The sequence below is a fragment of the Scyliorhinus torazame genome, chromosome 11 (genome assembly GCF_047496885.1).
Source record: "Scyliorhinus torazame isolate Kashiwa2021f chromosome 11, sScyTor2.1, whole genome shotgun sequence".
In the NCBI taxonomy this organism is placed as follows: domain Eukaryota; kingdom Metazoa; phylum Chordata; class Chondrichthyes; order Carcharhiniformes; family Scyliorhinidae; genus Scyliorhinus; species Scyliorhinus torazame.
The window spans coordinates 225,446,161-225,469,165 of record NC_092717.1 but is presented as its reverse complement, the minus strand read 5'-3'; the positions used below and the strand labels follow the sequence as shown (position 1 = coordinate 225,469,165).

The window sequence follows — 23,005 nt, the reverse complement described above, 5'->3', positions numbered from 1 at the left end:
GAGTAAACCCGAAGCATTTTAAATTCAGTTAGTACTGATTTGGAAAATAAAACCCTCATCAGTGCTAGAAGAAAATCTGAGGGAATTGTGTGAAAATGAAAAACTAAATGTCGACTGGCACAGCAATGAATGTATGGCTACAGCCCACAATTAATTGGGAAGCTGATGTAGATGCATTTGTGAAGGTTAAGCAAAAGTGCAGATTGGCATTCAGTAGTTTCCTAAAAGGCACTAACAATGAAGAGAGGGTGATCTATATCCTTCTGTGGGCAGGAGATATGGAATGAAATTTATTTATCAGCTGGGAGCTTACTGAAGAGGACAGCAAAATCCCAAGCATAATATTTGAAAGATTCAGCTGAAATTGAATCATCGGATCTACTGGTTTGAATTTCAAAGCTTCAGACAGGAATTAGGTGAGCCTATGATAACTTTGTGACAAGATTAAAAAATGCAGCTTGAAAATGTAAGTTAAAGGGCACAGATTAAATGCTCTGCCCCCTCCTTCAATTCCTCAAGACTGGCAAACCCTTCCTCCAGATACAATTCCCTCACCTTGACCAGACCCGCTTCTCTCCACCTCCTATACATGCCATCCATCCCCCCGGCTCAAACCCATGATTCTCACACAATAGTGTTAACACCAACATCCCCACCATCCTAAAATGGTTCCGATCTTCACCGTGGACTGCACCACCGGGCTCCCTGATGACCTGCTCGGTGCCATTGGCAATGCTGCCATCACCATAGCCCTTAAACTGGACCCCTTACAGGATTCCTCCTCCATCGTAATCCATTCTAACCCCTCTCCTTCCCACTATCGCCTCACTTTCTCCGAGTTTGACACCCAGTAGTAATGAAGTAGATTCAGCAATGCCAATTCCCCCCCCCCCCCCTTCCCCACCTGCTGCCTCTGCCTCTGTAGCAGGGTCCTCCTACCCCTTGGCACCTTCCCCGCCCATACAAAGTCCAAAATAATTGTGTCCAGTTTCTGAAAGAAGGCCTTCGGAACAAAGATTGGAGTGTTTGGAAAATGAACAGGAACCTCGGCAGAATGTTCGTTTTTACCACTTGGACCCTTCCCGCCAAAGTCAATTTCAACATATCCCACCTCTGGAGATTCTCCCTGGCCTCCTCCACCAGCTTCGTTAAATTCCACTTGTGAAGCATCACCCATTTATTCGCTCCCTGAATCCCCAGGTATCTGAACCTGCTCTAGCCACCTTAATTTGCATCCCCCCCCTAAACTGGCTCGCTTTCCCAACTCATTCACCGGGAACTTTTCCCTACAATCAACACCTCAAACCTCCCCAACAGACCCATGAACCTCTCCATGCTCTCCAGCCGGTGCGAAACATACAACAGTAGGTCATCAGCATAGAGCGACACCCGATGCTCCCTCCATCCCCTCACAATCCCCTGCCACTCTGCCGTCCCCTTCAGAGCCATTGCCAGAGCCAGTGCAAACAGCAGCGGCAACAGCGAGCACCCCTGCCTTGTCCCCGATACAATTTGAAGTTCCATGAGCCCATAATCATTAGTCCTTACGATCGCCCTCGGTGCCACATACACAAGGGCACCCATTCCCAAACCCAAACCTTCCCAGGACCTCAAAAGGTACCACCACTCCACCCAGTCGAATGCCTTCTCCGCGTCCATGCTCACTGCTTCTTCCAGTACCTGGGCTCCCGACGGGTCATAATTACATTTAACAGCCTCCTTATAATATTGCTAGAGAGCTGCCTGCCCTTTACGAAGCCAGTTTGGTCCTCCACAACCAACCCCGGACACAACCTTCCATCATTCCCGCCAATAGCTAAGCCAGCACTTTCACGTCTGTGTTTAACAGCGATATGGGCCTAAACGACCCGCAATCCACTGGGTCCTTCCCCTTTTTCGGGATTAACGTGATCGCTGCCTGCGTAATCGTCTCCGGCAGCTTCCCCTTCTCCAACAACTCATTAAACGCCCCCAGGAGATGTAGTGCCAGGTCCGTCGCGAACTCCTTAGAAAATTGCGCTGGATATCCATCAGGCCCCGGAGGCTTCCCCGACTTCATCGACTTTATACGGTCCAATATCCCCCTCAGCCCCAGGGGCTCCTCTAGCTCCTGCCTCTTCTCTTCCTCCAGCTGAGGAAACTCAGTTCATGAAAAACTGTCCAATGTCCACCTCTTCACCCCCCGAGTCCACCCTGTGCAGCTGCTTATAATAATCCCTAAACGCCTCATTTATCTTTCCCAGCTCCGACCCAGCCCCAGTCCATATCCTCAATATTTCCCTGGACTTGGCCTGTCTCCGTAGCTGGTGCACTAGCAGTTGACTCGCCTTCTCCTCGTATTCGTACTGCACCCCCCTTGCCGTAGCAGCTGTCCTACCGCCCTCCTTGTTGTCAGCCTATTGAATTGCCACTGTAATTTTTTCCTCCTCACCAATCCCTCAATTGGACACCCTTGAGTACTCTCTACCAACTCCACTATCTCTTTCATGAGTCGGTCATTTTCCTCCAAGGCATGAGCTTTCATAGAATCATAGAATTTAAAGTGCAGAAGGAGGCCATTCTGCCCATCGAGTCTGCACCGGCTCTTGGAAAGAGCACCCTACCCAAGGTCAACACCTCCACCCCATCCCCATAACCCAGCAACCCCACCCAACACTAAGGGCAATTTAGCATGGCCAATCTACCTAACCTGCACATCTTTGGACTGTGGGAGGGAACCGGAGCACCCGGAGGAAACCCACGCACACACTGGGAGGACGTGCAGACTCCGCACAGACAGTGACCCAAGCCGGGAACGAACCTGGGACCCTGGAGCTGTGAAGCAATTGTGCTAACCACCATGCTACCGTGCTGCCCTTGAGCGAGATAATCTCCCTCCGGACCACGGCTATTAGGGTTTCCGAAAAGGTGCCCGCCGACGCCTCCCTGTTGTGGTTCAATTCCACAATCTTTAATCGTCGCCTGCACCTTATCACAAAAGCCTCCATCTGCCAATAACCCCGAATCAAGCCTCCACCCCAGCCTCTGCTCCCGTCATGATCCAAGCCTAATCTCCAGCCAGTGAGGCGCATGGTCCGAAATGACTATCCCCCGGGTACTCTGCCCCCTCCACGCCAACCAAAATCTCCCGGCTCACCACAAAAAAGTAAATTCTGGAATAGACCCTATAGGGCGGCATGGTAGCACAGTGCTTAGTGCTGTTGTTTCGCCAGCTTGGCTCCAATATCCTGATATTTCAGACCTTGTTTCCCCCCCCCCCATTCACAGTTGCGCTTCTCCATGGCCCACCGCAAGACCTCTTTCTCCACCAACTTCTGGAGTATCACAATCACCGCCCGCGGCAGCTCCCTTGCTCTAGGCTTCTGCCTCAGAGACCTGTGCACTCTGTCCACTTCAGGGGCCTTATCCAGCATCCCCTCTGCCATCAGCTCCGCCAGCAACCTTGACACATACCCCGTGGCACTCTCATCTTCCACTCCTTCAGACAGGTCCACTATCCGCAGTTTCTGCCTTCTCGAACTGTTTTCCTACTCTTCCACCTTTGCTCTTAAGAGCCCCAACTCCGCCTCCAATGCCACCACCCAATCGCTGTGGTCCGACATCACCCTCTCAATCTCTCGGATCTGCTATCCCTGGTGGGGGTGGGGGGGTGGTCAAAGGCTCCTGGATGCTGGGGGGGGGGGGTAGGGGGGGGAGGTCAAAAGCTTCTGAAAGCAAGGGGAAGGGGTAGTTGAAGGCTTCTGAATCCTATGGGGAGGCGGGGTGCCGGAATCACTGGTTCCTGGATTTTGGTAGGCTTTTGTTTTCTCAGAATGGTTACAAAAGGATCCCTGAGCCAAAGACCGTTCAGATTAGGGCTTGAATGCATTCAAGCATAGTGCCAGCATTTCCAATTTGGGTGACAATGTGCCTACCGCCTCATAGCCCAGTTCCAGCTGCTGAGTGGTCAGTCACCCCATCTTGCCAGCCATTAATTGGCTGACTTGCATGAGATTGTACCACAAATGGGAGTTGGAGCAGGAGGGCCTTTGCCTCTCGCATCAGCTTCCACCACCCCTTTCCTGTCAGATACTGAAAAATCCCATCATTCTTTTAGTCACAATTGGTTACCATTGGACGTGAGGGTCATGAAACTCCTATTCTAGACTTTAAGATAATAATTGAATAGAAACAACAAATGATGTTAGATGTGTATGTTCTGCAAGATTGTCTCATGATTATTCTGCACTCAGTTTATTGATTGATTCATTTATTGTCACATGTAACGAAGTACAGTGAAAAGTATTTTTCTGTGGCCAAGGGAACGTATACAGTGCATTTGCAGTAGACAAAAAGAATAGTCGACAGAGTACATTGACAAATAGTACATCGACAAATCGTGATTTGTTACAGTGCGGAACAAGGGCCAAACAAAGCAAATACAACAAAGCAAGAGCAGCATAGGGCGTCATGAATAATGTCTTACAGGGAACAGATCAGTCCGAGGGATAGTCATTGAGGAGTCTAGTAGCTGTGGGGATGAAGCTGTTCCTATGTCTGGATGTGCAGCCGGATAGGATGCTTCTATGACACATCTGTAGAAGTTTGTGAGAGTCAATGCAGACTGCCGAATTTCTTTAGCTTCAGTAGGATGTAGAGATGTTGTTGAGCTTTCTTGACTGTTGCATCAATGTGGGTGGACCAGGACAGACTGTTGGTGATGGTGACCCCCAAGAACCGGGCCGGGGGGGGGGGGGAGGCGGGGTGTCGTGCTACGCTTCCTGAAGTCGATGATCAGTTCCTTGGTCTTTCCGATATTTAGAGAGAGGTTGTTTTTGGTACACCATGCAACCAAGTGATCTATCTCCCTTCTGTAGACTGATTCATTGTTTTTTGAGATATGACCCACCACAGTCATATCATAGAACATAGAACAGTACAGCACAGGCCCTTCGGTCCACGATGATGTGCCAACCATTTATCCTAATCTAAGATCAACCTAACCAACACCCCTTCAATTTACTGCTGTCCATGTGCCTGTCCAAGAGTCGCTTAAATGTCCCTTAAATGACTCTGACTCCGCCACCTCTGCTGGCAGTGCATTGCACGCACCCATCACTCTGTGTAAAGAACCTACTCCTGACATCTCCCCGTTCTCTTCCTCCAATCAGCTTAAAATTATGTAAACTATCATCTGCAAATTTATTGATCGAATTGGAGTTAAATCTTGCCACACAGTCGTGTGTATAGGGAGTACAGTAGAGGACTGAGCACAGATCCTTGCGGGGCCCTGGTGTTGAGGACTATTGTGCAGGAGGTGCTGTTACCTATCCTGACAGATTGCAGTCTGTTAGTGAGGAAGTCAAGGATCCAGCTGCACTGGGAGGGGTCAAGTTCAAGATTGCAGAGTGTGGTTATTAGTCTGTCGGGGTGGTGGTGTTGAAGGCGGAGCTGTAGTCTATGAACAGCAGTCTGATGTAGGTGTCCTTGTTGTCGAGGTGTTCGAGTAGTGATTGTCGGGCCAGGGAGATAGCATCTGCTGTGGACCAGTTGCGGCGATAGGCTAACTGCAATGGATTTAGACCATCTGGAGGCTGGCGTTGATCTGTCTCATGACTAGCCGCTCAAAACATTTCATGATAACAGACATCAGGGCCACCGGTCGGTAGGCGTTGAGGCACGCTACCTTGCTCTTTTTTGGTACTGGTATTATGGTGGTCTTCTTGAAGGAGGAGGGAATCTTGGAGCAGAGAAGTGAGGTGTTGAAGATGTCTGCGAATACACTCGCCAGCTGGTCTGCGCAGGATCTGAGTGCTCACCCAGTTACTCCGTCGGGGCCCGTCGCTTTCCGTGGTTTCACTTTCGATAAGGCATCTCTTAGGCTGTGATGGTGGGTATGGGTGTGTCCAGGGTTGTTCGGGCAGGTGGCACTGATATCTTGGTTGTCTGTTCAAAGCAGGCATAGAATTTGGTCAGTTCATCGGGGACGCTTGCCCCAGCCCCAGAGATTCAGCCTGGTCTTGCTTTGTACCCTGTGATCTCATGTAAGCCCTGCCATAGACGCCGTGGGTTTATGTCATTGGTCTGGGATTCTAGTTTGATCCGGTATTTTCTTTTGGAGCCCCTGATGGCTTTATGTACTTCGTACCTGGATTTCTTATATAGGTCAGGGTCGTCAAACTTGAATGCCTCCGTCCGGGACATCAGCAGGGAGGGAACCCTTCGGATTAAGTAGGTTTTGGAAAGATCGCATCAGCATGAGAGAGTGAAATTGTGTTGAGATTGAAGAAATGTGTCTGGAGAAGTTCTGGTTTGACTCGTAGCCAGTACTTTGCTAGTGAACAGGGCATACTCCAGAACGGCTTTCTTCTTTCAACAAATGTTTTGATAATTAATTGGAAAGTTAAAATGACTATTAGAAATAATGAAGTAAGCTTTTAACATACTCTAATTATTATGTATTTTAATCACAAATTACAGTGTTAATGGGTATGACCCATTATGATATGCATATATTAGAGGATGAAAACAATAACACGTTGATAATAGATAAAAGAGTAAGAAACTTAGCCTGGTCTTTAATCATGATGACCATGATTTAATTCATAGAGAAACCAAATCAGCTTGATGCAGCTGTCAATTCCTACTTACAACATTAACTTTGCTTCAAAGGACTTCATTGAGTGTAAAGCACTTTAGGATGACCTATAGTCATGAAACTTGCCATAGAAATGCAACTTTGTTCTTCCTGTTCTTTCCTACTGTGTGGACTAAATAAGCATTAGATCATGTATTATATTTTAAATTAAAATGTCAAAATATCCGATGATTTTTAACTTTAATTGCATCCAGTGTTTTATTCTTTTTCAGAACACTTCAAATATATATCCCAATCAGACATTTCTTCTACAACATTATCCATCCAGAGTATAGTGCAGTAACAGATGTCTACGTGTTGATGTTCTTGGCTGATGTTGTAGACTTCATTGTCATTATCTTTGGTTTTGGGGCATTCGGGGTAGGTAATTTTTGTTTTAGTTTTTTAAATGCCTGACATTGTCTGGATTAATTGTGGTAAAATTTCTATAGATTTCCCAATCTCTCACCAGGAATTTGGTCGTTCTCATTCTCCAGGGTTTCCATTGATCTTTGCCAAAGTTACAGTAGAAGGTCAGGAGAAGCCCCAAGAATATTTTAGTCCATTATCGTTTCAAATCTATTCACAGTATTGTGAATATCTCAAACTATTGTGTGAATAGCCCAACACACCTTTGGCAGGGAAGCATTTAACAAAGCGTTAGTCTTATATTTGTTTCCTAAAAAATCTTAAGAACACATGAAACAGGACTAAGTGTAGGCCATTTGGCCCTTCAAGTCAGTATTGCCATTCAGTAAGATCATGGCTCATCTTCCACCTCTATCTTGCTGCACTATCCCCATATCAGTTAGTTCCCATAGCATCCAAAAAGCTTTATAGCGCACAACCGAGCATCCATGGCCCATGGGGGTAGAGAATTCCTAAGATTCACAACCCTTTTAGCCTGTCCTAAATCGCTGACCACTTATTCTGAGACTGTAACCCCATGTTCCAGATTCCCCAGCCAGAAACACTTTCTCAGCATCTAACCTTGTCAAACCTCTTTAAATTGTTATGTGTTTCCATTCAATTGCCTCTCACTCTTCTAAACTACAGGGAATATAGACCTAGCCGACACAATCTCATCTCTTAGGACAATTTACTCCTTCTAGTATTATGATCCCCGACCAGACCCTGTATCCCTTAAGATCTTAATCTTCTTACCTATTCCACCTTGTACACATGAGTAAATCTTACCCTCACAAATAAAATCCTTTAAAAGTTTTGGCAACTGCTTATCCACCAACCTTTGAACATGCTGTACACTCTGTTGCACCTCTTCCACTGGGGCACTGGGTTTTTCTTTAATAAACCCCACTGGCTTACCCTGTTTTACCGAGTCTGTCTAGCCACCAATACTGTGATTTCACATGTCCAACTTTATTACAATGAAAACACTTAAGTTCTCTTATTTCTGTTCGACTATCATAGGTTTTCTTTTTACTCTGTAGCAAACTCTCCTTAATATCACCAACTAAACTTCCTTTGCATTGACCACCTATGATTTTCTCATTTCCCGATTTTCTATTCTTCACAGATTGAAATTAATGTTGAAAACCAGTCTTTGCTTTATGAACTCAATTCAAAATTATCTGCCATTTCTGCTGCCAGTCGAGCAGCTTTAAGTCTTTGCTCTTCCACACGAGTTCTCACTATTCTGAGTGAATAGTGAATCTTTAAATTGTTGCAGAATAATCATTTCCCTAAGAGCATCATACGTTTGGTCTATTTTTAATGTTCTTATCCACCTGTCAAAAGTATTTTATTTAATTCTTTCAAATTCTGTATAAGTCTGACCTGGTTCTTACCTTAGATTTCTGAATTTTTGTCTGTAGGCATCTGTTGCTAACTTTTGGTTGGCTCTTAATTCGTAATTTGCTCTGTTTGTTTAACCTTTGCTCTTGAGTCGCCAGGTATCTTTATGATACGGCCACGAGGTTCAAGTTCAAGTAATGATCAATAACTCAACACTCCAATTAGTAAGATTCAAATCAAAACACATTTATTATACACCGTAAATCACTACTCATGCATAAACTCTATTTTCTAGGCTATTCCTATCACTAAAAGGCCTATACTTCGCTTCGGACTGTCCCACCAGGTCAGCGGAACAAATGGCCTTTCGTTCAGGTCCTGAGTCTACAGGATTCAAAAGCTGGTATGGGCTGGTAGCTAGGAGCACCTATCTCATAGCGAGCGTTGACTTGAGACTTACTTGGTTGGCGGCAGCTGAGACAGGTCACTCCCACGGGTTGATTCAAGTTGCTGAGTGACCCTGCCAAAGAAGGACGATTTGAACTTTGGGGCTTTAGTTGATGTTCTCCTCGCAGTTCCAGTTTCCAGAGTTCAAATGCTCTCTCCTTATCCCTTTCTTCCTTTGCTAATGTTTCCATTTCCACTTCCATATTCCTCCTTTCCATTTCCTTTTTTTGAAAAGCCCTCACTTTTTCCTTTTCTTCTGCCATTGCCAACCTCTTCTTTAGTTTCCAATTTCTTCAATTCTATTTCTTTCTGTTTACCTTTTCCTTGCATTTAAAATTGTTTCATTTGTAATTGAATTCTAACTAATTCCAGTGATTCGGGCTGTGTCTCTGGCAAATGTAACTGTTGAGCTATGGCTTGTATTATCTCCACCTTCCTTGTCCCTTTAGATCAGGTTAACTGCAGATTCTCTGCCAAACCCAGATGTTTTGCTTTAGTCTCCCTTTGTAAACCATTCTGAGTAATCTCTTCCACACCTCGGAAAGTTTTTGCAACTGAAAGTCATCTCCAGTCACTTCCTAATTAAGCTTCAAAACCTGAAAGAATGCAATTGTTTCACACACACTCACTGTCTTCAAATTCAGTAATCCCAAGACAAACAATCCTTAAAATCCTGGACGAGCCCCCAGTTTTATTATGATCCCAGACCAGACCCCAACAGTGGCTACAATATTGGACCGAAACCCCAACATTTTATTTTGTAAGACTGTGCGGAAAGATACCTTCACTCCAGTTGACAAAGAGATAGAAATTTGGTATTTCAAAAAAAACTTTATTAATACACTATTAAACTCTTTAACATCACACCTAACAATTGCTTACAATTACTCCTCAAAATATTGCTCAATACAGTCAATACCACACCTTTAATTACTAGCTCTATTCCCAATTAAACAACATGAAAGGAAAAAAACATACAGCTCTCAATCTATCGCAATGGCACAGAGTAATACTGGTATTCCAGAACAGATTTTATCTGCTGTTAGAACCCCTGCAGACTCTGGCTGAATGTCTTCAAAAGGCTGTTTCAACTGGTTTGTTTCAGTTTTCCCATTGTCCTCATACAAGCCTTCTCTGCTTCAAATAACATTACTCCTTTATTTTAATTACCCTACTGGGAGAGCAAAATACTTTACCTGTAGTCTAAAAGGGTAGCCAGATTAGAACGCAACTGAAAAAGCTTTCTTAAAATATCTGAATACCTGAGCTCCACCCAGCAATGACATCATATCCTCAAGCTGAAAGCAAATTAACCCCCCAGGCTGAAAACACCAACTACCCAGGGGCTCCCCCTAGTCAATCAACATTGCATTTGCCCAGGCTGAAAACACATTACTCTGGTCAATTTCACTTCTGGCTCCTATGAGCTTTCAAACACACTCCAATCCAGGAATTTAACCTGTTGAATTTCCAAACGTTTATAATCCAATATACCTAAAATCCTGCATTTTGTCAAACCAGGCACCATTCTAGTGAATCTTTGTTACATTCTCTGTAGGGCCAGTCAGTCATTCCTTAGATAAGGAGACCAAGACTGCCCACAGTTCTCCATGTATGGCCTTGTCAATGACATGTAATCACTTACTTGCACCCATACTCCAATCCCTTTGTAACAAAAGCAAACATTCCATTTGCTTTGTTAATTGCGTGCTATACCTGCATATGACTTTGTTATTCATGTACTTAACCACAATGGTCCCTTTGAATGCAAGCATTTACCCAACTTCCTTGTATCTCTCTGCCGCCTCTTTAACCTCCCTGGGGTTTCACCAGAAAACACATTTTTTTCCAAGTTTAGCTCCTAAAAAGGAGCCAAAGCATCTCAGTAGTTCCATTATATCACCCCTGATGGGGACTGGACCTATCAGGATACAGGGAACCCAATGCTCCACCCCTCCCCTCATTATCCCTCTCCACTTACCCAAAGCCCTCAATGCGATGGCCAAAGGCTCTATCACCAATGCAAACAAGGGAGGAACATTGCGCACTGACATAGGGCATTCTGTCTCGTTCCCGTATTTTATTTAAGTACCCCAAACTCGTGGTATTGGTGCAGACATTAGCCGAGGGAGCTTTGTACAACAGGCGTATCCAAGATACAAACTTGGGCCCCAACCCAAACTTCTCCTGAACCAAAAAAGATACCCCCATTCTACTCTGTCAAATGCCTTATCGGCATCCAATGAGGAGATTACCTCTGAATCGGGCCCCTCAGATGGGGAAAGAACCACATTTGGCATATATTGGATGACAATTGCCTGTCTTTGACAAATCCTGTCTGATCTTCCCCAATCACCTGAGGAAGACATGGCTGCAACCTCAGCCCTAGCACCTTGGCCAATATCTTGCGCCCATGTTAAGTAATGAAATAGGGCAGTGTAACCTGCATTTCACCGGGTTCTCGTCCTTTTTCAGTTCAAGTTAAATTGATGCCTGCATCAGCGTCACAGGCAAGAAACATCCCTAACAATAACTGCATCAGCTGTCCAGCAAACATCTTATAAAACTCTACCAGGAACCCATCTGGCACCAAGGCCTTACCTGTTTGCATCCGCTCTATCACTGCCAGGATATCCTCTGGGCCCAACAGCTCCTTACCTTCTTACTCCCCCACTTCAGGAAACTCTAAGCCCTGAAGACTCAAACATCCAAAAACCCCAACATATCTGATGTTCCCTGCAGCCCCCAGCGGTTCCCAACAATAAAGATTCTTGTAAAAAGTTTCAAACACTCCATTAACTTTGACCGGAGTGGACACCAGCCTATCACCTGAGTCTCAAACCTGGATAATCTCCCAGGAGGCCACCTCAACTGGCAAGCCAAGAGGCAACTGGTCTTCTCCATATATTCATAAATAACCCCCACTCGAGTGCCACAACTGACGCAATGCCTTGTCTGTAGATAGGTCAAACTGCATCTGCGTTTTTCTCCTGCTTGCCAGGAGCCCTGGGGTTGGGTTATTCAAATACCTGCGATCTACTTCCAAAATGTCATCCACTTTTGGTGTTCCTCCCTGGCCAGCCTATCTATGTGCGCTTTGGACGATATGATCTCCCCTCTAATCACGGCTTTCAGGGTCTCACATAGAATGGAGGACAAGACTAATCCATTCCCATTTAAATCTCATGTACTCATCTATAGCCCTCCATATCCGTCCACAAAACCCCATGTCAGCTAATATAATATAATCAAAATCCTAGGGGTTACCATTGATCACCTTCCAAACCCACGATCACTACAGGAGTGACAAGAGCAACAGATACATGGGAACCCCACCTCCTGGAGGTTCCTCTCCAAGTCACTTACCGCCCTGACTTGGAAATATATCGCTGTTCCTTTGCTGTCGCTGGATGAAAATCCTGGAACTCCCTCCCTAACAGCACAGTGGGTGTACCTACACCCGAAGGACTGTGGCATTTCAAGAAGGCAACTCACTACCACCTCTAAAGGGCAACTAAGGATGGGCAATAAACGCTGGCCTAACCAGCGACGCCCACATCCCGTAAATGAGTAAAATAAATAAATAAAAAATAACCCCATGTCCAGCCTCCATGCTAGGTGCTGAGCTGAATTATTACCTCTATTATCAAATCCACCAAATGTGGAACATGGTCTGAGATGACCTGGGCGTCAAGGTGGTGCAGTGGTTAGCACTGCTGCCTCATGACACTGAGGACCCTGGTTCGATCCCGGCCCCGGGTCACTGTCCGTGTGGAGTTTGCACATTCTCCCCTTGTTTGCGTGGGTCTCAACCCCACAACCCAAAAGATGAACAGGCTAGGTGGATTGGCCGTGCTAAATTGCCCTTTCATTGGAAAAATAATAGATGGCTATCGTTGAGTACTCAGCTTTCCTCATCCCAGGAAGAAGAGACCTTCCCATCAGAAAAAATTTCTATCCTAGAATATACTTTATGCACTGGAGAAAAAAAACAAAAATTCCTTACCCCTAGAATGCATAAACCACATGGAGTTGCTTCCCCATCTCCATAAACACCAACAACGCCTTTGCCACCTCTGAAGCGGCCAATGACTTTGGCTTCAACCAATCAAGTTTCAGGTTCAAAACATAATTCAAATCACCCCATAATCAACTGATGCCTGTCTAAATACGGTATTGCAGCCAACAATCTCCTCATAAATGTTACATCATTCCAATTCTAGTTCTATACATTCACCAGCACTACCAACTTAACTTCCAGTGTCCCAGTGACTATCACATATCTATCTCCATGATCAACCACAACCATTACCGACAGAAAATTTACATTTTTGTTCCTTCAAATTGCAATCCCCAGGTCCCGCTCAAAGCCCGAGTGGCTTACCCAGGCCTTTCAGAGCCTAGTCTGATCCCTTATCCGCATCTGGATCTCCTGCAAAAGCACCTTTAATTACTTCAGATTATAGAAAACTCTTGATTGTTTCACCAGGCCATCCAAGACCTCTAACATTTCAAGTGATTAGTCTGATCGGGGGTCTTCTCTCTTCCCCCCCCCCCCCCCCCACTCAGGCCAGCCATTTCCACCGTGAGGAATTGTCCCGTCCTTACTCCCAAGTCCCTAAAGCCAAGGCCCACCCAAGATGGCCACCAGCACCGCCCATAAGGTGAGACAAAGAAAAACCCTGGTCATTGTCAGCATTCTACCCCTCCACCCAACTCAAGAACCTGAACGCTGCCTCCCAACGAACAATTCTCCCTCCTCTCCATCCCCTTCCTCCCACCAAACAAACATGCTAGGCACACCGAAACAGGTCCAAGAGGCTGCCACCCCTCCCCCCATGTCACTTCCATGCACTTTCTAAAACCTATTGCTCGTGAGGTAGCCCCCCACCAGGGCCTACACCCAAAAGACAAAAGAGAAGCACCCCCACCTGCCCCGCTGCAAAAGAATAACCAAAACCTTTACAATTCTCAACATCCCATCTTGGGCCATATATTATCCATATTGCTGCCTTAAATATGATCCCCAACTACTTTGGTCCCCTTGTCACTTCCCCAAGAACATATAAACTGTAATACAGAACAATTAACCCCAAATAACCCAAAATATAAACCTAATACTGAAACATCCACAAACAATCCCGGATCATCAACACCCATTGAGGTCCCATTCAAACTCTTTCAATTAAGTCCAAGTCCTTGTTCCTTGACGAAAGCCTCCACCTCCTCCGAAGTCACAGGGCTAAATCGCTGGCTTTGAAAGCAGACCTAGGCAGGCCAGCAGCACAGTTCAATTCCCGTAACAGCCTCCCCGAACAGGCGCCGGAATGTGACGACTAGGGGCTTTTCACAGTAACTTCATTTGAAGCCTACTTGTGACAATAAGCGATTTTCATTTTTCAAGTCTCGAAAAAGTGATTTTTCGGGTACAGCACTCCAAAACGCAATCCACTTTTATATAGCACTGACTTTGTCTTATTAAAAGCCGCATGCCTCTTTGCTAGCTCTGCCCTGACATCTTGATAAATTCAGATGCTGCTTCCTTCACACCTCATGTCCCGATTCTCTTTGGCCCATTTCAGGACCTGTTCCTTCTTCTGGAAGCTGTGGTAGCTCAATCACCCGAGGCCTCTGCCGGAGTGTTCGGTGGGTCCTATCCAGCTTAGGAGAGACATCTGTTCACCCGCTCCCCACAACTTTGCAAACATCTGGGAAAGGTACTCCGTTTGCCTTGGATCCTCCAACCGCTCCGAGAACCTCACGATCCTGAGATTCTGTCTCCTTGACCTGTTCTCCAGGTCCTCAACCTTCATCCTCAGGACCTTATTCGTCTCTTCCACCATCAACATCTAGGTTTCTAGCAAGGGAATCTGGTCACAATCGCAACAAAATTCCTTCCACCCCCTTCAGGAACTCTCCATGCTCTTTCATGGCCTCCAAATTCCTTCCTAACTTCTCTCTTATCGGGCCCAGCACCCCAGCAATAGACCTTTTGAGGGTCTCCATCATTTCCCTTCCTTACCTTTTAAAGTGTTTTCCAAATTGTTTTTTGTATTAGAGTGCCATTACCACAGTCAGCAATTCCACTGTCATAGGAGCAGCCAAACTTACCGAGGCCACCACTGCCATCTTTCCTCCCAATAAGCTTCACATTCTCTCTGGCTCTGTCGAAGGGCTACCACCAAGTCATTTTTGCGACTTTCGACATCCTTTTGTCAAATACAATTAGATGGGTCTGGTTTGTCTATCAATTTCCCCCGGGAACCAGGCAAAAAGGATCAGAAAACAAGGACTTTGGCGGGAGCTATCTTAATGTGCGACCTTCTCCCACATTTTTTAAAAAAAAGTATTTTATTCCAAACCTATTCAAAACTACAAAAACATAAATAAATCAAAAACATTCTCCACCCCTCACAGTTCACAGTTTATGCAAATTTTCCCCCAATCCTCCCTCCCCTTTTGCATCCGGGAGCAGCAACAGCTCCAACAATGTATACTCCGGCAGCTTGGGAAACCCTCTCCATTCCTTCTGCGCAAAGTCCCTCACTTGCATATACCTGAACTCACTTCCCTTCGGCAGCTCCGGATATAAATCCCTCGCCCTCACCAGCCCCACCTCTCTCCACCTCCTGTACATGCTATCCGTCTCCCCCAGCTTAAACCCATTGTTCCCACAAAGCGGGGTCAACACCAACATCCCCTCCATCCTAAAGTGTTTCCTCAACTGATTCTGCACCAGTAACTCGATTGCAGTGTTAATGTAAGCCTACTTGTGACAATAATAAAGATTATTATTATTAAATGGCAACACCCCAAGATTGGCTCCCCGACCCACCACATTCACCTTACTCTTTCCGACATGCAGCTTATAGCCCGAGAAGGCCCCGAACCTCTCTATGTTCAGAATTCTCCCCATACTCTCCAATGGGTCTGACACAAACAGCAGTAGGTCATCTGCGTACAGTGATACCCGGCGTTCCCTACCCCCGTCACAATCCCCTGCCACTCTACTGACCCCTAAGAGCCAACGGCAAGTGCTCTCACGCCAGCGCAAACAGCAGCGGCAAAAGCGAACACCCCTTGCCTCGTTGTCCTGTGAAACCCAAAGTTCTGTGAATTCCTCTCGTTTGTCTGTACACTTGCCATCAGGGTCATGTACAACAGACGTACCCACGCTACAATCTTCGGCCCAAACCCAATCCTTCCCAAAATCTCAAAGAGATCTCGCCACTCCACCTGGTCGATAGCCTTCTCCGTGTCCATAGAGGCCACTATCTCTGGTACCCATCCCTTTGACGGGTAATGATCACATTTAATAATTGCCTATTGTTAATGGAAAGCTGCCTGCACTTTATGAAACCCGTTTGGCCCTCTGCGATCACCCCCGGAATGCATCCTTCCATCCTCCTTGCCACTAACTTAGCCAACACTTTCACATCCATCTTTAACAGTGATATGGGTCTGTACCCCATTCTCAAACAGGTCCTTCCCCTTCTTCGGGATTAGTGTGATTGACGCTTGGGTCAGTGTCTTCGGTAACTCCCAGTCCTCCGGCGCTTCGCTAAACATCCCCAGGTTTGCCAGCTTTGAAGACCGCAGCTAGAATACTACTGCGATATGATATATATGTACCTTTAAGGAGGAATATCTTTAAACTTCTGTCAATCACTACCACCTTGGTACAGAATGTGCCGTAGTCGTCCCATGACTCTGAACTCAGTTTACAGCAGCAGCTTGTAGAAGTCAGTCATATATATAGTCTCCCATTATGTGTATATAATCTTATGTTCTAATAAAGAGGCAACATTATTATTTACTAATCCTTGCTGTACGATTCGTGCATTTACATTGAATAGCAAAATGTAATATGTTGATAGCACAGTTTTTGAACATTTGACTGAGAAGTATACAAGCTTCAATCCTTCAATGTGAAGCAACATAACTGGTGTGGAAGTGAAAGAACTATCAACTACTCATTCAGCCTAAGTATGTGATTCTGCAGCTCTGTAGGAAACCTACACACCGTACCTTCATTCTGGAACATCACACCTCACTCTAGATTCTGGTAACATTGTTCAAATTTGGGAGAGCTGAACTGGTATAAGTCTACCTGCAGAAAAGTTTGTGCAGGAACAGATTAAATAGCAGCCTCCAGAGGGTCCAGCTTTAAGCAGAGCTCCCCAGACAGAAAATAATCCATTGCTGCTTCTTGCCATCCCTTCAAAAGGGAGAAGTTAAAATACGAGACACTGAGCGAGAGTAGAAGAGTCCATTCAGTAACAATTCTTAACAGCTCCTAACAACGAACGCAAACATCTTTCAAACCTTTAACTTACTGTTTGAAGCTCTGCAGTTCCACGTTCATGCCGAAATCACTATTTTGTGAGTGGAGCTTCAATTAGCCCAGAAAAAGCAGAAACAGCTTGACAGCGCCACCATTGCAGTCAAATAACAACTTATGACCACCTAATACAATGGCTCCTTAAGGTATTGCAACTCAGTGAACCAAAATAGCCCTGATGTGGAGATGCCGGCGTTGGACTGGGGTGAGCACAGTATGAAGTCTTACAACACCAGGTTAAAGTCCAACAGGTTTGTTTCGATGTCACTAGCCTTCGGAGCGCTGCTCCTTCCTCAGGCCCGATTAGGCATTCTGTGAAAAGCACTATATAACTGCAAGGCTCTCGTTTTTTTCTTTACTTCTACGGCTCACCATATTACTCAGGAGGGGTTTCTGGTTCTTGCTTTTCATTTAGCAAGGACTCAAATCAACAGTTGTCAGAGTCTAATGCCCATCTAGTGACTGTCGGCAATGTCACCTTGAGGTCAAATTGGCTCCAAGGTAACCAATCAAAGATGGGAAATTCAAATTGAGCCAATCATCTCTTGCATATTTTTTTCTAATCAAGTACCTGTGCCAAGCTCCAGTAGTCCAGGTTATCGTGTCTGATTAACCAGCGGCTAGGATTCCTCCCATTTAGCTAAGTGCCAGATAATCCTTCAGTCAAAGGGGTATGGTGGTCGTAGGTGTGCAAGTATTTGAAACTTTAACAATTAATGAACTTTGCACTCTCAACTGCTAAATCCCGCAATTCTTCAATATAGCTTAGGAGCACTTAATATGTGGCGTGTACTTTGGGTCTAGCAAGTGATGATGTATTCCAATGCAGAGTATGAAGTCCATGGCAAGCAAAGGAAAACTCTTTGTAGCTATATTCCTCAATAGTGTGATTGAAAATCTCTTATAGTTGATGTTGAGTTTCTTTGCAGCCCAGAGATCCAGGTGCATGTGAAGACAAAAGCTCAGTAATGCCTGCTTTGTCTTCCACAGAAACATTCTGCAGCTGCTGATATCACATCTTCCTTGTCAGAAGATCAAGTGCCAGAGGCATTTTTGGTGATGTTAATAATTCAATTTGGAACAATGGTGGTGGATCGAGCACTCTATCTCAGAAAGACAGTCTTAGGGAAAGTTGTCTTTCAAGTCATCCTCGTTTTTGGAATTCACTTTTGGATGTTCTTTATCTTGCCAAAAGTGACCGAACGGTAAGGTCTTATTTTATTGTAGCTAGAAGGAAATGTTAAGGGGGGGAAAAGCTTGGGTTTTATCGGCAGGTTACTCAGTTATTTCACGGTAGGCTAGTAATTACTTTTGCTAATAGCTGACAAACGTTTCATGTATTCCTCCATCATCACCAATCATTTATAGTCTTAAATCTTCTGGGGAACTGTGCGTAAGCCATGTTGGCTCGGTATGGTTGTTGGTTGTGGGAGAGGGGGGGGGGGTTATTTACTGTGTTATGTTTGCATTCAAAATTGTTGTTAAAATATCACAAATGCCTTAATAAAATGTTTTTTTTTTTAAACCTTGAAATATATTTGGTGCATTTGTAAATTTATTTCTAAAAGTAGCTTTCTTTGTTATTTTCTTACAGGAGGTTTAGCCAGAACAAAGTTGCACAGATTTGGTACTTTGTTAAATGTGTTTACTTTGGATTGTCAGCATATCAGATACGTTGTGGTTACCCGACACGTGTGCTTGGTAACTTTCTGACAAAAAGCTACAACTATATCAACCTGTTTCTCTTCCAAGGGTAAGAACTTTCTTCCTAAATATGGTAACTCAATTCATACACTTTCTCAATTTTACTAAATGTTTGGCAAAATTTACAGTTACCTCCCAAGTATCCCATAGATGGAATAAAAATTGCATGAGATCATACAGCTGTCAATATAGTCAACAATATGTAGATTTATAATGAAAAAAAACAGTAATCTATTTAAATACATGGAGGTGTAATAATATTAATGCGATACATAGTGTTTTTTGTAAACATTACTAATTATAAACCCTTTCAATGTCTCATCTTCATAATGTATTGACCGGAGCTATTGTATTATTTATAAAATTAATTATTATACCATGTAATTCAATGTGGTCCATTGTTCCACAACCACAGACCAATCTCTGGTATATCACTCAAGTAGCCATTATTCATGTGTCACCCAAAAATGTAAGCGGTAGAAGGCTGCTCAAATGTGTAGTATCATGTTTCATAAGATCAGATGCACTCAGAGTAGGAGTGAGTCATTTGGTCCATTGAGCCTGATTAGCCATTCAGTAAGATCGTGGCTGACCTGATTGCGGCCTTAACTCCATTTTCTTGCATGCCTCCTATAACCATCGATTCCCTTGTCAATCAAAAATCCGTCAGCCATCAATATATTCAATGACCCAGCTTCCACTGCTCTCTGTGGAAGAGAACTCCGAAGACTAATAACCCTTGGAGAGAGAAATTCCTTCTCATCTCCATCATAAATGGGAGATCCCCTTTTTTTGAACTGTGTCCTGAAGTTCTAGATACCACCCTCTTAGCATCTATCCTGTAAATCCCCCTCGCAATCTTATATGTAGTGGGCAGCATGGCAGCATAGTGGTTAGCACAGTTGCTTCACAGCTCCAGGGTCACAGGTTCGATTCCCGGCATGGGTCACTGTCTACGCGGAGTCTGCACGTTCTCCCCGTGTCTGCGTGGCTTTCCTCCGGCTGCTCTGGTTTCCTCCCACAGTCCAAAGATGTGCAGGGTTAGGTGGATTGGCCGTGCTAAATTGCCCTTGCGTTAGATGGGGTTACTGGGTTACGGGGATAGGATGGAGGTGTGGGCTTAAGTGGGGTGCTCTTTCCAAGAGCCGGTGCAGACTCGATGGACCGTATGGCCTCCTCCTACACTGTAAATACTATGATCTATGATCTATGTATCAATAAAATCACCTTTCATTTCCTAAACTCAAATGCATAACAGGTCCACCGACTCAACCTTTCCTCATCAGTCAATCCCTTCAGCCTAGTGAACCTTGTCTGAATTGCTTCCATTAGTATATCCCTCCTTAAGTAAGGAGACCAAAACTGTACGCACTACTCCAGTTGTGGTCTGACCAATGCAATGCCCTGTACATTTGTCCAAGATTTCCCTACTTCTATATTCTATCTCCCTGCAATGAAAGCCAATATTCCATTTGCCTTCTTAATTACTGGCTGTATCTCCATTGATTTTTTTGTGATTCATGTACAAGGGCACCCAGATTCCTCTGTACCACAGGATTCTGCAGTGTCTCTTCATTTAAATAATATTATGCTTTTATATTCTTCTTGTCAGAGTGAACAACCTCACTTGTTCCCTACATTATACTCCATCTGCCAAACTTTTCTTTACTCACTTAACCAATTTATATTCCTTTTCAGACTCTTTGTATCCTCCTCACAACTTATTTTCATACCTATCTTTGTATCATCAGCACATTTGACTGCAATACAATCTGTCCTTTCATCTAAGTCATTAATATAAATGATATATAGTTGAGGCCCCAATGCAGAACTCCACTAGTTATAGTTTACACATTGAGTACTATCAATTCCTTGGCAGCCACCTATATCAAAACATTACCATTGACAAGGCGATCCAACATTACATCATCTGTGCCAACTCAGCCTTCTATAAACTACAGCAGCAAGTATGACATAGAATCATACAATTTACAGTGCTGAAGGAGGCCATTCAGCCCATCGAGTCCTCACCGGCCCCTGGAAAGAGCACCCCACCCAAGCCCACACCTCCACCCTATCCCTGTAACCAGCAACCCCACTTAACCTTTTTGGACACTAAGGGCAATTTAGCATGGCCAATCCACCTAACCTGCACATCTTTGGACTGTGGGAGGAAACCGGAGCACCTGGAGGAAACCCACGCGCACACTGGGAGAACTGGCAGACTCAGCCAGACACCAGAAACCTCCTCACATCAACAAAAGTCCTAGTATACAGAGCAGTTGTCAACAGTTCACTCCTGTTCTTCAATTAGACCTGAGGCCAGATTTTCATCTTAGAAATGGGCCCTTAAATCAGGAAATTTCCCAGCTTGCTGCACATGCCTTGGGAAAGTGTACCGTGAGTGGCACCATTTTCATCTGGGGAGGGTGGATGTAGAATAGGGTTGAGCCAGCCAACCTCCACGCAGATCAGAGGGGCTGCTGAAGCGGGTCAGTTAAAAGACACTCCTCAGTTTTCTGGGACTTCATCAGTGTTGTTTTGTACAATATTAGGCCTTCCACCCCTCACCACATCCTCCCATTCACCATATCCCATCCATGCAAAGCCATGCCCTATCACCCTTCCGCAATTTCCCTTCCTGTTCTCCATGCCCACCTATGCCCATGGCCCCTCATACCCTTCTTGCCAATCCATGCTCTCCAACCCAATGGCCCACACAGCCTCCAGTCCCACCACTACCTCCCAACCAATGCAATGGCCTCTCTCACCCTCCATGTCAACTCGTAGCACTTGCATGCACTTTCATTCTGTACAGAATATACTGTGTACAAAGCCACTGACCCTATAGTAACAATGACGTGTGTAAATGCTTAAAAACAATCATTCATAACTTTCTTTAAAAAGCTGTTGTTACTATAGCCCTATAAAACTATCAACCTCAAGGTCCTGGAGAGGTACCATCAATGCTGTCTGAGACAAATTCTCCGCTGGGAGGACAGTTGTGCTATCATCAGCCTCCTTGAAGGTGCCAAAAGCTCCACCATCGAAGCCATGAGCATCTGAAATGAACTCTGGCGGGCCAGCCATGTGCTTAAGGAGTCAGAGTCCCGACTGCAAAAGCAAATATTCTTCGCCAACCTCAAGGAAGGCTCCCAAACAAGAGGAGGACAAAGGAAGGGCTTCACAGACACCCTGAAGTCTGCCCACAAGAAATGCAACGTAGCTGTCAATGCCTGGGAGGCCCTTACTCCGAGACCTACTTGGAGGAACCTCCCAATTGTAGGGATATAATTCTTCGATGACACCCGTTGCAAGAGAAGGCCTGGAAAAGCAGCCTGAGAAAGGAATCTAGGGTTCAAGGACCAATCCCACCTCTCGGAAACACTTGCCATGTGTGCGGACAAAGATGCGGCTCTACGATCGGGCATGCAAGGACCCTCCGAACCCATGACCAGTACCACAGAGTTTCTTAGCTGGACAAGTTCCTTGGACCTGATGACCTGCAACCTGCAGTCTTAAAAATATTGGCTGCAGTGGATGCATTGATGTAATCTTCCAAAGTTCCCTAGATTCTGGAAAGGTCCCAATATATTGGAAACTGCAAATGTAACACCGTTATTAAGAAAGGAGGGAAACAGAAAGCAGGAAACTATAGGCTAGATATGTACTATCTGTCATTGGGAAAATGCTGGAATCCATTATTAAACATTTAGAAAGTCACCGGAATAAAGGACTTACTAATAGGTGTAGGCCATTCAGCCCTTCAAGCCTGTTTCAAAAGGATCATGGCTGATATGGTGGTGGTCCCAACTCTACAATGCTGTCGGCCCCCCCCATAACCCTTGACTCCATTGTCTATCGGAAATCTGTCTAACTCTGCCTTGAATAGATTCAATGACCTAAGTTCCACTGCTTTCTGAGAAAGTAAATTCCACATACTACCCATACATTGGGCAGCATGGTAGCACACTGGTTAGCACAGTTGCTTCACAGCTCCAGAGTCCCAGGTTCGATTCCCAGCTTGGGCCACTGTCTGTGCGGAGTCTGCACATTCTCCCCGTGTCTGCATGGGTTTCCTCCGGGTGCTCCGGTTTCCTCCCACAGTCCAAAGATGTTAGGTGGGGTTATGGGGATGTAGT

General features: G+C 45.1%; 1 protein-coding gene across 5 annotated transcripts in view; it reads left to right on the top strand.

Annotated features, from left to right (window-relative positions):
- The window catches only part of LOC140385819 (piezo-type mechanosensitive ion channel component 2-like), a 1,561,269-nt gene that overhangs the window by 1,420,459 nt on the left and 117,805 nt on the right, over positions 1-23,005 (top strand). For all 5 annotated transcript variants that reach the window (XM_072468377.1, XM_072468380.1, XM_072468378.1 and 2 more), the window contains 3 exons: positions 6,850-6,997; positions 18,150-18,364; positions 18,754-18,912. In XM_072468377.1, the coding sequence (XP_072324478.1) occupies positions 6,850-6,997; positions 18,150-18,364; positions 18,754-18,912 (522 nt within the window). The remainder of the gene's footprint in view (positions 1-6,849; positions 6,998-18,149; positions 18,365-18,753; positions 18,913-23,005) is intronic.